The sequence below is a fragment of the Oryctolagus cuniculus genome, chromosome 1 (assembly GCF_051225735.1).
Source record: "Oryctolagus cuniculus isolate XC-2025 breed Fujian yellow rabbit chromosome 1, ASM5122573v1, whole genome shotgun sequence".
In the NCBI taxonomy this organism is placed as follows: Eukaryota; Metazoa; Chordata; class Mammalia; order Lagomorpha; family Leporidae; genus Oryctolagus; species Oryctolagus cuniculus.
In genome coordinates, this window is record NC_142867.1 from 190,561,446 (window position 1) to 190,576,178 (window position 14,733).

General features: G+C 34.6%; 1 protein-coding gene across 2 annotated transcripts in view; it reads left to right on the top strand.

Moving 5' to 3' along the window:
- IFT74 (intraflagellar transport 74) overlaps nucleotides 1-13,683 on the top strand; it is a 115,659-nt gene extending 101,976 nt beyond the window's left edge. For both annotated transcript variants that reach the window (XM_002708044.6, XM_089317994.1), the window contains 4 exons: nucleotides 4,517-4,680; nucleotides 6,587-6,712; nucleotides 11,106-11,166; nucleotides 12,488-13,683. In XM_002708044.6, the coding sequence (XP_002708090.3) occupies nucleotides 4,517-4,680; nucleotides 6,587-6,712; nucleotides 11,106-11,166; nucleotides 12,488-12,606 (470 nt within the window). In that variant the 3' untranslated portion in view covers nucleotides 12,607-13,683. The remainder of the gene's footprint in view (nucleotides 1-4,516; nucleotides 4,681-6,586; nucleotides 6,713-11,105; nucleotides 11,167-12,487) is intronic.
- The last annotated feature ends 1,050 nt before the right edge of the window (nucleotides 13,684-14,733 follow it).

Genomic DNA, 14,733 nt, shown 5'->3' on the forward strand with positions numbered 1-14,733 from the left:
TTTTTTCAGTTCTTTTTCATATGTAAGGCTACTTTTAAATCTCTATTTCCTGTTTTTCTATAAACTAAAGAATTTTGTGTTTTATTATTCTACCTAAAAAAAACCCTTTGTTTTGTGTTTTAGACCAGATCTAAGGTCAGTATTAACTCAAGTTTTTTCCTCCTTTAAGATATCTTTGTGTAACAGCTGTCTAGAAATATACATTTTTAAAAGGTGAATATCAATACCAGGAAACAAATTCAATAATCAGAACTTTGTATATCTTCCATACTTTTATACTGTATATTTACATTTCCTTTTAAAAACTTGCCATTATGTTTTCTTTTCTTTTTTTCAAGAGAGGTCAAGGATTCTGCCTTTTTTTAAAAAAAGAGATTTATTTATTTATTTATTTGAAAGGCAGAGTTACAGAGAGGCAGAGGCAGAGAGAGAGAGAGAGAGAGAGAGAGAGGTCTTCTATCCACTGGTTCACTCCCCAGAGGGCTGCAATGGCTGCAGCTGTGCCAATCCAAAGCCAGGATTCAGGAGCTTCCTCCGGGTCTCGCACACGGGAACAGGGCCCCAAAGACTTGGGCCATCTTCCTCTGCTTTCCTAGGCCATAGTAGAGAGCTGGATTGGAAGTGGAGTAGCCAGGACTTGCACTGGCGCCCATATGGGATGCCATCACTACAGGTGGCTGCTTTACCTGCTGCACCACAACACCAGCTCCCATGTTTTCTGTAGACACGTAAAGTTGAAAAATAAGAACTGGCTTCAATGAAGGTAAAAATATGATGTATTACTATGGAAAATATTTTACTAGAAATTTTCTTGTTTTAGGAGCTGAATTCTCTGACCCAACAGCTAATTTAACTTAATAAGTTATTTAGTGTTAAATTATTAAACAACACTTAAATATCATTTATACTAACATAGAAATCATTCTTCCTTTCTTTCCCTAATACCATCCTCACCTCAAGAAATTTCTTATATCTAAAAATCACCTTCGGAAGTTTGTAACATTTTTATTTACCTTTAAGAAATAATGGATTGTATATTCCCCTTTTGCGAAGTGCCTCCCCTTCTACCTTTGAGGTTGTAATTGGGACTCATTTGATTGTCTTAGGTACTCCATGTTTTTAATGGGGCAGTATTGTCCCCAAGAGGGCAAAATTACTTGTTGGGGGGAGGGTGAAGAAAATATTTGAATGTTATATATATATATTTTTAAAGATTTATTTATTTGAAAGAGTTACACAGAGATGGAGAGGCAGTAAGAGATATCTTCCATCTGCTAGTTCACTCCCCAGATGGCCACAATAGCCAGTGCTGGGCCAGGCATAAGCCAGGAGCTTCTTCCAGGTCTTCCACATGGGTAGCAGGGGCCCAACTAGTTGGGTCATCTTCTACTGCTTTTCTCAGATCATTAGCAGAGTCATACTGGAAGTGGAGAAGCTAGGATAGAAACTGGTGCCCATATGGGATGCCTTTGTCACAGGCAGCAGCTTTACCCACTTTGCCACAACACTAATCCCGATACTATAAATTATTTGTGAACTTCCAAAAGGCCACTGTTCATAAACAGATACACAATATGTCTATGATACAAAAATTTCAGGGAGTAAGGCATTGGTGGCAGAATGTCTGCAAGTCTCCCTAGGGGACCGTGAATGGGGGGGAGGGGACAGAGAGAGAGAGAGAGAAACACCAGTGTACTACATTGGTAAAGAGGCAAGGAATCTGTCAGCAATGGTTTTTATTTATATTTTTGGAAAGGAAACTCTATGGAGTAAACAAATGTGCTGATGGCAGAATATTTGAGAAACATTTCCCCAGGTCAAAGTGGTTCCTTCTGAGATTTTGCTACTATGTACACACTGTTTGGTAAACTTTTCAACTTCATAGCATATCAGAAGGAACTAGATTGCATCCTCTTCCTGTCTATTCCCTTGGAGAAACTTTCAGCCCTTCACAGGGACCTGTTGTTAAAGGAAAATAAACTTTACCCTATACCAAACACCATTTTCCCATTTTCTCTAGAAAAATAATTTTGCATAGTTCTTAAATATATTTACTTAGTATATATTTAAATTAAACTTGGTAGTTAAATTTCTATGACTATTTACTAAATTCCCTACAAGCAAAGTGTATTTCCTATTTAGAGTATTAAAGCACCATAAGTATTGGTGACTTGTTCAGAACCTTGGCTTGTAACTATTTACAACCCTGAGAAAAATGAATCCAACAAAACAAGACTCTTTGTAACAATATATAAGTCCTGTATATATTTATATTTACATATACATATATGTATATTTCACAATGTGTGTCAACATGGTTTAATTTAAGGAAACATTCAAGGAATACTGATTTAATTATATAAATTTTTAAAAAATTCGATTGGATAACAGCCTCTCTTCTTTATTTCTTTTTAAAATGTATTTATTTATTTGAAAGGCAGAGTTAAACAGGCAGGGGGAGAAAAAGAGAGAGAGAGAGAGATCTTCCATCTGCTGGTTCACTCCCCAAATGAGCGCAATAGTCAGGCTTGGCCAGGCTGAAGCAGGAGCGTCCTCTAGTCTCCCACGTGGGCACAGGGGCTCAAGCACCTGGGCCATCTTCTGCTGCTCTCCCATTCACATTAGCAGGGAGATGGATCATAAGTAGAGCAGCCAGTTCTCGAACCTGCATACATATGAGCTGCTGGTGTCACAGGTGGCAGCTTTAGCTGCTATGCCACAATGCCAGCCCCGACCTCTTTTCTTAATTAATGACTTTGAAAGTATTTTTTACTTATTCATATATATTTAGTATGAATATTAAATACTATTTAGTATGAATTTTAAATAACATTGAACTTGATTTAATCTACTGAACTTTTGTTACTTGCCCAAAGGTACCATGCTTTCTTACCTCTAGACTTTGTACATGTTGATTGTTTCCTCTGGAACACTTTGACCTTTGTTCAGTTGATTCCTAATTGTCAAGGCCTGTCTTAGAGACAGGCGTGTCTTGGAGAGCCCTCTTGACCCCTGTCACGTATTGTTATTGAACCACATACTGCTCTTTTCATAGTGATCCTGTTTATTGTAAATGCTTATTTAATTACTTGGTTCTACCTCTAGAATATAGTTCCTTGAGTGAAAACAATCTTTGTTGATTTCTATTACATCCTTAGTATCTGACACATATTTATTAATGAAAGATGAGACACACATGTACTCAGTCCTCATTGTTCATGGATTAAGAATTTGCAGCTTACTAAAATTAATTTGTAACCTGAAAATTAATACTTGGTTTACTTTCATGGTCCTTCATGGACTTGCATAGAGTGGTGAAAACTAGGAATGGCCTGACATACATGTTCCCATTAGAGATTAAAGAAAGGAGTACTTTGCCACCTTCTCTTTTCATACTCTAAACAAATTTTCCCTTGTGTATATTTAGCACACACTTTTCACAGTTTTATGTTCTTTTCTTTTGGTGATCCTGCTGTTTAAAATGGTTCCCAAAGTACTGGTATACTATCTAATGTTCCCAAGTGCAAAAGGGCTATGATGTGAACTATGGAATAATCTTTGTGAGATAGCTTCATTCTGGTGTAAGTTATTGTGTGGCTCGCTCATCAGTTCAGTGTTAACAATCAATAATACATGTTAAGGGCCAGTGCCGTGGCATAGTGGGTAAAGCCGCTGCCTGTAGTGCCAGCATCCCATGTGGGCAACGGTTCAAGTCCTGGCTGCTCCACTTCTGATCCAGCTCTCTGCTATAGCCTGGGAAAGCAGTAGAAGGTGACGCAAGTGCTTGGGCCCCTGCACCTATGTGGGTAGACTCAGAGGAAGCTCCTGGCTACTAGTTTCGGATTGGTGCAGCTCCAGTTGTGGCCAGTTAGGGAGTGAACCAGCAGATGGAAGACCTCGCTCTCTCTGCCTCTCCTTCTCACTCTGTGTAACTTTGACTTTCAAATAAATAAATAAATATTTTTAAAAAATACATGTTATATACACACATAAAACAAAATTATATATTGATCGTTTGACAAAAATGTAACAGAGGCTCACAGGATCCTAACCCTACATTTCTCTGAGATCAGTAGTTTAGTATTTGCTAACTCATTCATAATGACTTTATACTTTTATAACATAACTACTGCAAATTCTAAGAATTGACTGTGTATATAATTATAAAGTATATGCATTTTAAAAAGATGATTTTTTTCCATACATAACTGTGTTTATGTGTCATGCCCTATTACAAAGGTCTTTATCTTTTAATATGTTACATTTTTAGATAAGAAAAAACCCTCAATGTGTTTTATATGTGTATATGAGCATATAGAGAGATATGGTAATATACACTGGGTAAAATAACTTACAAGGGAAAGAACTTTTTAAAAATTTTTAAAAATATTTTTATTTGCTTCACTTGTTTCAGTGAACATATATTTCCTGTGATTGTTAAATTTTTGCTTTTCATTTCCTTTGTGAAAGGAATAAAATTTTTGATTAATTATGACCTTAAATTCCTATGTTTCAGACAGTCAACGTCTACGGTTGGACCTACAGAAAATGGAGCTTCTGGAAAGTAAGATGACTGAAGAACAACATTCTCTCAAAAACAAAATTAAGCAAATGACAACTGATCTGGAGACTTATAATGATTTGCCAGCTTTAAAGTCATCAGCTGAAGAAAAGAAAAAGGTAAATGCTAACAGTCTTTCAAAATTACAGTTCTAATTGTTTTTTTCTTGATCAAATATATATATATATATATATATATATGTCTATATATATATGAAGGCACTTCAAAATTTTGTGAGGAATAGGATTAAGATAAGTTTATTTGGTATAAAACACCTTTTAAATCCATGCATAGCTTTTTGATAATGCACATTTTTTATGAACTTTTAGAGACCTTCTCTCATATGCATGGATTTTAAAGCTTGTACCAAACTTTCATTTAATTATATTTTCCATAAACCTTTTGAAATACCATCATCCAGGATTTGTTTTCAGTTGATTATTTTATATATAAGCTATGTTTACTTATGTAGTTGGAATTTTCAATGATAGTTTTAAGCAAAAATAGAAACGCAGACTGTAAGCTACTACATGATACAGTGCATTTCAATAAATGTGAACTTTGTTAAATGTGGATTTGATACAACACTTCCTACTTAAAATGTGGCAGTCTCTTTTTTTTAATATTTTTCATTTATTTATTATTTGAAAGGCGGGGAGACAGAGATAGAGGTCTTCCATCTGCTGTTTTACTCCCCAAATGTCTGTAATAACCAGTGCTGGGCCAAGCAGAAGCCAGGTGCCAGGAACTCCATCTAACTCTCCCATGAGAGTGGCAGAGGCCAAGACTTTGGGCCATCTACTGCTGCTTTCCCAAGTGTAAAAGCAGGCAACAGGATCAGAAGTACTGCCGCTGGGACTCATACGGAATGCTGGTGTCACAGGTGGAGGCTTAACCTGCTGTGCCACAACAACAGCCCTTTGGCAGCCTCTTTCTACTGTCTCTTACATTAATTTAAAATTTGGTAGAGTAGGAACAGATATGGCAGCATTAATAGAATCATTATTATATCAGGTAATTTTAACATTGGTTACATAGTTCAAAGCAAAGATTTTTTTTATTTAATGAATACAAATTTCATATGTACAGCTTTTAGAAATATAGTGTTTCTTCCTCCCATTCCCACCCTACCACCCCAACTCCCATCCACCTCCTACTCCCTCTTCCATTCCATTTTCCATTAAGATTCGGTTTTAATTGACTATATACAGAAGACCAACTCTATACTAAGTAGAGATTTCAACTGTTTGCACCCACAGAGATACACAAAGTAGAAAGCACAGTTTGAAGACAATTTTTACCATTAATTCTCATAGTACACCTCATTAAAGACAGAGGTCCAGCATGGGGAGTAAGTGCACAGTGACTCCTGTTGTTGATTTAACAATTTACACTCTTATTTTTGATGTCAGTGACCACCGAGGCTTTAGACATGAGCTTCCAAGGCTATTATTTTGAATCCACAAACTCTGTCAGTATTTAAACAGGGCCATATGGAAAATGGAAGGTCTCTCCTCCCTTCCGAGAAAAGTACATCCTTTTTTGATGGCGCCTTTCCACTGGGGTCTCACTCACAGAGATCTTTCATGCAGAACTGTTTTTGCCACTATGTCTTGGCTTTCCATGACTGAAATGCTGTCATGGGATTTTCAGTCAGATCCAAATGCCTTAGGGGCTAATTCTGAGGTCAGAGTGCTGTTTAAGGTGTTTGTCATTCTATGTCTGCTGTGTGGACTGCTTCCCATATTGGAACTTTCTCTCCTTTGTAATTCTATCTATTGTTATTATCAGACACTTACTCTTATTTATGTGATGCCTTTGACTTTTGGTCCTATCTGTATAATCAATTCCATACTTAATATGATCACTCACTGTATAGTCTTACAAACAGATTTTAGAGTAATTATATCCTTGGTAAAATTTTATCAGAATAGTCAATGAAATTATTTAAGTCAAATATGATTTATATTGGCTTACTAGATATTTGATATAGCCTGTCATTTACTTCTGTTTCATTCTTTCTAGAAATTACATCAGGAGAGAACCATATTATCAACACGCAGAAATGCATTTAAAAAAGTAATGGAGAAGTTAAACATGGAACATGAGACACTGAAAACAAAATTGCAAGAAAATGAGACACATGCACAGGTACAATTTTTTTTTTTAACAATAAGCAGAATTCATTTATTAAGTGAGAACTATGGACCTGCTGTTGTTCTAGTTCTTTATATGGGTTAAAATAACTTTGGAATTCCCTTCTCCTTTCAATCTGTTTATCAGTCCTATTCTCTTAATCTATGTTTTTTACCTCCAAAAATTTCTTTTAAAAAAAAACCCACAGAACTTGTTTTATGTATTTTCCAGATTTTCTGGCTTTTTAAAAAATTTATTTAAGTTATACAAGCTTCATGTATTTCATATATACAGGTTTAGTAACGTGATACTTTCTACCCTATCCTCCCTCCCTCCCACCCAACCCTTCTTTCTCTTCCTTCTCCTATCCTCATTCTTAATTTTTATAAATATCTATTTTCAGTTTATTTAATCATCATAAAGTTAACCCTACTCTAAGTAAAGAGTTCAACAAATAGTATGAAGGGGGAAAAAAAACCACTGTTCCTCAGCAGAAGAGACAAGGGCTGTAAACAGTCATCGAATCTCAAAATGTCCATTTCACTTCAATATATTACATTTTGTTGCAAAGGACAGGATGTCATTTTTTTTTACAGCTGAATACTACTCCACAGTGTATATATACCATAATTTCTTTATCCAGTTATCAGTTGGTGGCATCAGGGCATCAGGGTTGATTTCATATCTTTTTTTTTTTTTAAAGATTTTATTTCTTTATTTGAGAGGTAGAGTTACAGACAGAATGAGGGAGAGAGAAAAAAGTCTTTCATCTACTGGTTCACTCCCCAAATGGTTGCAATGACCAGAGCTGTGTTGATCCAAAGCCAGGAGCCAGGAGCTTTCTCTGGATCTCCTACACGGGTATAAGGGCCCAAGAACTTGGGCCATCTTCTGCTACCTTTCCAGGCCATAGCAGAGATCTGAATTGGAAAAGGAGCAGCTGGGACTTGAACTTGTGCCCCTATGGGATGCCAGCACCACAGACGGAGGCTTCATCCACTAGACCACAGGGCCGCTGGCCCTGATTCCATATCTTAGCTATTGTGAATTGAGCTAAATAAGCCTGAGAGTACAGATCACTCTTTCATATGCTGATTTCTTTTCATTTGGGTAAATTCCCAGGAGTGGCATAGCTGAGTAGTGTGATAGGTCCATATTCAGATTTCTGAGCTATCTCCATACTGTCTTCCACAGTACCAGTTTACATTTGCACCAACAGTGGATTAGGGTACCTTTTCCCCCACATCCTCACCAGCATTTTTTGTTTGTTGATTTATGTATGAGAGCCATTCTAACCAGGGTGAGGTGAAACCTCATTGTGGTTTTGATTTGCATTTCCTTAACAGCTAGTGCTCCTGAGCCAAGTTCTATACCATCTCTCCTCAGAATGAATTAATTTTGCCTTCTAAAAACATGTTGACAGACCGTTCTGTGCTAAATACTGTCCTAGGCAAAACCTTTGTGATACACTGGGTAACAGCTTGAACAAAAATTCAAAAGTAAAGCATTTCTAAGATAGAAATTTTGAAAACTCATAAAAACTGCAAATAAAATAAATTGTAATAACCAGTCTCTTAGACTACCCAGAAGAGACAATTCTTATTGTCATTATGATATGAATAGATTCTTTTAGTCTGTTTATGTGTGTGATTTATTTATATATTTGCATACATTATGCATTTATTTATACATATACATAAGTACACTTTTGTTTATATACGTTCAGAGAAATAGTATCATAAACACACTGTTTGGTAGCTTGTTTGTTAACTATATAACAGAAGTACTTTCCCTTGTGTGTGTGTGTGTATAATTTTAATGTGATTCTTATTAGCTGTATAATATTCTGCTATATGAATATAGCATAATTTACTGAACCAGTTCCCTGTCATTGGACATTTATGTAATTTCTAGTTTAAAAAATATTCAAATAATGCTATGAGGAGCACTCCTATCCCTAAACTTCTTGTTTCATATCTCTGATTATTTACATAGGACATACAGTCTTAAAGCTGCCACATTGTTTTCACATCATTCATCCTACTGTTGATTACCAGAACACTCAAGTCTTCTAGCCTGTGAACTCTGAGAGGGATGAGACCATATCTGCTCATTCACTTTATCTCTAGCACTGTGCTATTGATTAGTATAGAGTAGATGTTCAACAAATATCTTTGAATGATGAAGCATTACATGTCATATACAAAAATCAGTAATTATGGTTTGAAGAAGATTGATCATTCTCAAATTAATTGATCTGTATTCACAGTGTGTACATGTTTTAAAATGCAAAATGCACGAAGGCTTTCATTTTATGTATATTGAAATATGATAGAAAAAAAAGTCCTTTGATTTCCCACTACTCAGTGACAAACATTGTTAATAGTTTGGTGTAATATTGTGAACTTTCTCCCTTTGCATTCACACATTCATATTAATTACTATTATTTTTTAAAAAAATAAACCATTCTGTGCATATAGTTTATAAGCATTTTCCTATTTTTTAGTCTTTTTTTCTGTTTTGATGACATTGCTGTGATAGCAGCTATTTTAATATATAGATGTCATTAAAAATGATACAACTTAGATTCTTCCTGAGAGGGGTAGAGTCTCATTAGAATTTACCACAACTACTAAAAAGTTAGAGATAGCTAATTTATATATTTCAAATTTACCATTCGGTCTCTACTTAATAATGTGCAAACCTAAGTATAGACTTACATGTGGCTAAATTATCCTAGAATATACAGAGTCAGGCTGAGGGCTGGAGAAGAAACTTAAAATGCTTGTGAGGTTATTGTCTTTCCTTAGAAAAACATACTGAAATTTCTTGTGGAATACTGTCTCTCCTCTTCCACTGGATACACTGGAGGTACAAAACACTTGACAAACACCATTTGTTAGTCAATTAATGGCTATTTTGTTTATTCATCCACTAAGTGCTGGTTATATTCTTATGTTGATAACCAGAAATCATCAGATAAGCCACAATTTGTAGCCCTTCTCTATATTATTTGTCATCTTTTGTGAATATCAACTGATTAAGTCAAATTCTAGTCGTCTTCTGCCAGTATTCTCTTTAAAAACTGATTTTTGACTTCTATAAATAATTTTATGTAACAGATTACTTCAATAAGTTATAGGGGGAATTTTTTTCAAAAATGGGTTTGTGCTTCATGATATCCTTGAAGACCTAAGTGCAGGTCAATGAAATACAATATAAAAATAATTTGACCATCTGACATAATGTTGCTTTTTTAAATTGTCATTTGTGTATCACTTAAGAGTTTTGCATTGTAAGTAGCCCACCTCTTTGTATGAAACAAAGACAAAAAAGTCTGGTACTTGACTTTGCTAAAGGTTATTTTAGATTTACTGCCAAAAATTGCTGACTGCTTCCTTAAGACCATCTTAACTTCAGGGTCCTATCAGAGTGAGATACATCTGATTTAGTAGTGATAGCTCACAACACATACAATTCACATAATTAATTACTTATGATTCATCCTAATATCTAGATTTGTCTCTGGAGGAAACAATGGAATAGATGCAACATCAAGACTGAATTTATGCCCTGAAAATAATTTTAACATGAGAGTAGAAAGAAACATTATTAATGCTGCCTCACTTACCATATTGTTAAAATTTTTCATTGCTTCTTTGAAATGTTCAGGCAGAGCATAGTTTTAGAATTTCATTTTTCAGATGATCCTTTGCTTAGTAAAAACTATGTGCATCTTAAAAAAGAAAGACTGTAACCCAGCGTTACAAGGTTAATTGAATCAGAAAAACAATTTAATTCTATAACAGTAAAATTGTCTTCTGAGGAAGCAACCATCAATATAATATCCACATTAGCTTCCTGTTGATGCAGAAATTATTGTAACAGTGCCAACTTTTTACCAGCCCTCTTATAATCTTCACACTGCAGCTCTGCTCTTATCACAGCTTGTGGAATTAGGCAGGAAATTTAGCCCTGGAAATAAGGAAGTTTCTCCTATATAGCTGAACCTTTGACAGCGTTAGAATATATATTACATTTGTGGCACTAGACTTCCAGATTTCAAGGAGAGATTCCCATCATGTCCCATTCTTTTTTAAGTTCTTTTAGGAAAAGGAAAATCATAAATTGTCTTTCAGCTGACATGTTCACTGTTACAATAAACATTTTAAATATATTCTAATTAAAATAAACATATAGAGTAAAATTTGTTGTAGAATTCCTCACTGTATTATTTACTACTGATTAATCTTTTTTTTTAATGTCTATGGCTTTATACCAGTAAAATAAAAGGAATTGATAAGAATTAAAATTGAGTGGATCTTTAATCTTTTCTTATCTTCTCAAAAGAACATATAATTGTTTTGTATATCAACACTATTTAACCTTTTTCTTTTGTGTTTTTAGCTTACAAATTTGGAGAGAAAATGGCAACATCACGAGCAAAATAATTTTGTAATGAAAGAATGTATCCTTTAAAATTGGGAATTGACTGAGATTTTTAAAAATTTCTTTAAAGACTCAAATGAAATTCAGTTCAACACACACTTATCAAATACCTATTAGGTGTAGAACAATGGGCTGAAATGTGGAGCATAAATAAGACTCAGTTTCTGCTCTGCAGTATTTAGGGTGTCTGTGTACCCCAAAGTACCTAATAGAAAGCAGACTGAGAATGGCCACAGAAGGATTACAGAGTTATAATGTGGCATAATGATTACGTGTACAGCTTTTAGAGTTAGGAGATATAAATTGACATGTCGACTCCGTCTTTTATAAGTTATGCATTTTGGACAATTCATCTCAAACATCAGTTTGTCATCTCTAAAATATATCTAATATTTATATTTTTCCAAAATACAGTAAATATTTTATATGCACAAAATTGTATATATACCATCGGAATATGTAATCATATATATAGCATATGTACAACTATATATTTATAATTATATTTATATATGGAAAACATTTCAGTGACCCTACATAGTGTGTCTCCCTTTGCTCCCCAGATATCCAAGGAACAGCATTATAAATATACACATAACACAGCAAAGGGAGATAGATAATCTAAGTAGAATCATGAGAAGTTTGACCTGCTAATTCATCCATGTTTCAGCCAATTCAGCTTCGTCTTTCTATCCTGATGATACTTATATCTCATCTTCTTATCTTTTTGTGTGATCATAGCAGGCAGCAGCTGCCGGGGACATGCATTGTGGAGTTGTAACAAACATTCTCCAAATGTTGTTTCCTATTTCCTTCTTCCACACATCAAGGACAGCTCTGCTTGGAGAACTAGATCCTGACTCAGTGGTAGAATACTTACCTCAGATAAGATGCTTTAGGGACTCTAAAATCAGAAGACTCACATTCATAATATGCTGAAGTGCAACACTCCAGTTTTGCACAACAGAAAGTAGATGGTTTTAAAACAGAATAAAATCCAGAAACTTGCCAAAATTCTATATAGTACTGTAGGGAACAGTAGATTGTTTTAAGGCCAGAATTAGATTGGAATTTATAACATTAAGAGTAAAAAAGCATTTATTCTGCAGGTGAACTTTTTTGAAATAAGTTTTTCTTGGCTTTTTGGGTTTCAATTTATGCTTAATCTGTTAAAAAACATACTGTATCTTTAAAGTGTTATAACTGTGGGTTTGTGTGTGTGTGTGTGTGCTACCTTGCTTTGAGAAAATAGCAGTTTGATTTAGTTCTTTCTGATTCACAATAACACAATAAGACTAATATTTTTATTGACAATATTCCTCCTTAACTAATATAATTAGTCATAGCCACGAAGAGTCAAGAAAGTGATTACCGGCCAATTATGAAAAATGTGACCAAGCAGATTGCAGAATACAATAAAACCATCGTGGATGCTCTACACAGCACTAGCAGGAACTGACTCTACGGCACATGACAATCTGTAGAAATCTCTTCTTTCTGTGAAACTTTCTACAGACTGACTAAAATAAAATAACTTACTTTTAAAGAGTTGTACCTAAAATTTCTAAGTGCTGTAATTTCTGTGGCATCTTTGAAGAGTGATATTTTAAGTAATAAAATAGCTCAATAGTTTGTATATAAAAATGTATTATCTCATTTGTTTTTTATATTTGTTTTGTGGGAATAATAAAAATATACCAAAAAATCAAAAGGTGAACAAACTTGAAGTTACTGTTGAGATTCACTTAGCTGGTGTCATGCATCTATGATAATCAATGAGAGAATTTTTTCTTGTATCAGCTCTAGGAAAGCATGAGGGAGTGTGAATCTGACTTAGCACTTACATCAGCCTTGTCAATGTTTGTGTCTAGAAAAAGAAAAATAGAAGGGAGATTTTTAGCTTTGAGCCTTCTCAAATACTACAAATATATGTTCTTGGGCATATAAAGTCACAGATAAATACGTAATACATAACTTTGTGTATTTGTTATCTCCAAAAGATTTAGAATTTGAAACTTTAAAGATTATCATTCTTAAAATATATATGCCTGAAAAAACAGGTGTAAAAGAAATGCTACCCTTATGGTAGCCAGTTTTGGACTATGGCTTATACTGTTTATTTCCACCCTAAAGCTTACATTTGCTCTTACACAATTGGGAGTACTTAAGTAGGTTAATTTCTCAACATTAGCTAAATAATTTGAAAAGAAAATCAACAAGAGGTAAAATTATAAAAAATCTAACCAGTCCTATTTAGGGGAGAGGATCTTAGAGTCTGCAAGACATTATAGTAACTACACTTGTATCTTCTCTTGTGGGACAGGAATGAGTCACTTTGGCCTGCATAAAATATTCTTTAAGTTCTTTAAAAAAACCTTTTTGTTTATATAACATGTTTATTGGATAACTACCTCTTGATTTACCGGAAACACGAAGAATGTATTGGATTCCTAAAAAAAAAAAGCTTTATTGATATCATTTATATGCCATAAAATTTTCTCATGTATGTTATTTTTTAAAATAAATATTTAATACTATAAATTATTCTGTTTTCATCTCTGCAAATTTAGGTAGAGGAGGGAGTATTTTTTTCTCAAAGAAATCTTTTATTTAAGGAATACAAACTTCATGTATTTCATAAGTACAACTTTAAGAATATAGTGATTCTTCCCACCATGCCAGCCATCCCACTCACATTCCCACCCCTTTCTCTTCTTGCTCTCCCATTCATATTCCCAACTCCAGTAAGATCCATTTTCAATTAACTGTATACACAGAAGACCAACTCTATACTAAGAGTTCAATAATTTGCACACACAAAAAAACTGTTCCTCAATAGTCAAGACAATGGCTGTGAAAGTCATTACATCTTGAAGTTAATTTCACTTCTTTTTTTTTTTTTAAGAAACAAAATTAACTTTAAAGAAGCACCAAGAATGATACATCTTTTGCGAGCACTTAGACATAATTATAATACTACTCTTTGAGGACAGAGGCCCTGCATGGGAAGTTAGAGCACAGTGACTCCTGTTGTTAATTTAACAATTAACTCTCTTATGTATGACATCAGTGATCACCCAAGGCTCTTGACATGAGCTGCCTGGGCTAGGGAAGCCTTTTGAATCCACAAACTCCACCAATACTTAGACAAAGCCGTTAAGCAAAGTGGCAGTTCTCTCCTCCCTTTAGAGAACAGTACCTCCTTCTTTGATGACCACTTCTTTCCACTGGGGTCTCGCCCACCGAGGTCCTTCATGTAGGACATTTTTTGCCACAGTGTCTTGGCTTTCCATGCCTGAAATCCTCTCATGGGCTTTTCAGCCAGACCAGAATGACTTAAAGGCTGATTCTGAGGTCAGAGTGCTACTTAACATGATTGTCATTCTATAAGTTTGCTGTGTGGACTCCTTCTCATGTTGGAGCATTCACTCCTTTTTAATTCTGTTATTACCAGACACTAAACCCTATGCATATGATCATTTGAACACTTAAGATGGTATTTTTACCACCCAGCTTAAGGGGAATTGTGGTCCCATGGCAAATTTTTAAGCTGTACCTTTAGAAATAAGTCCGTAGGAATGTATGC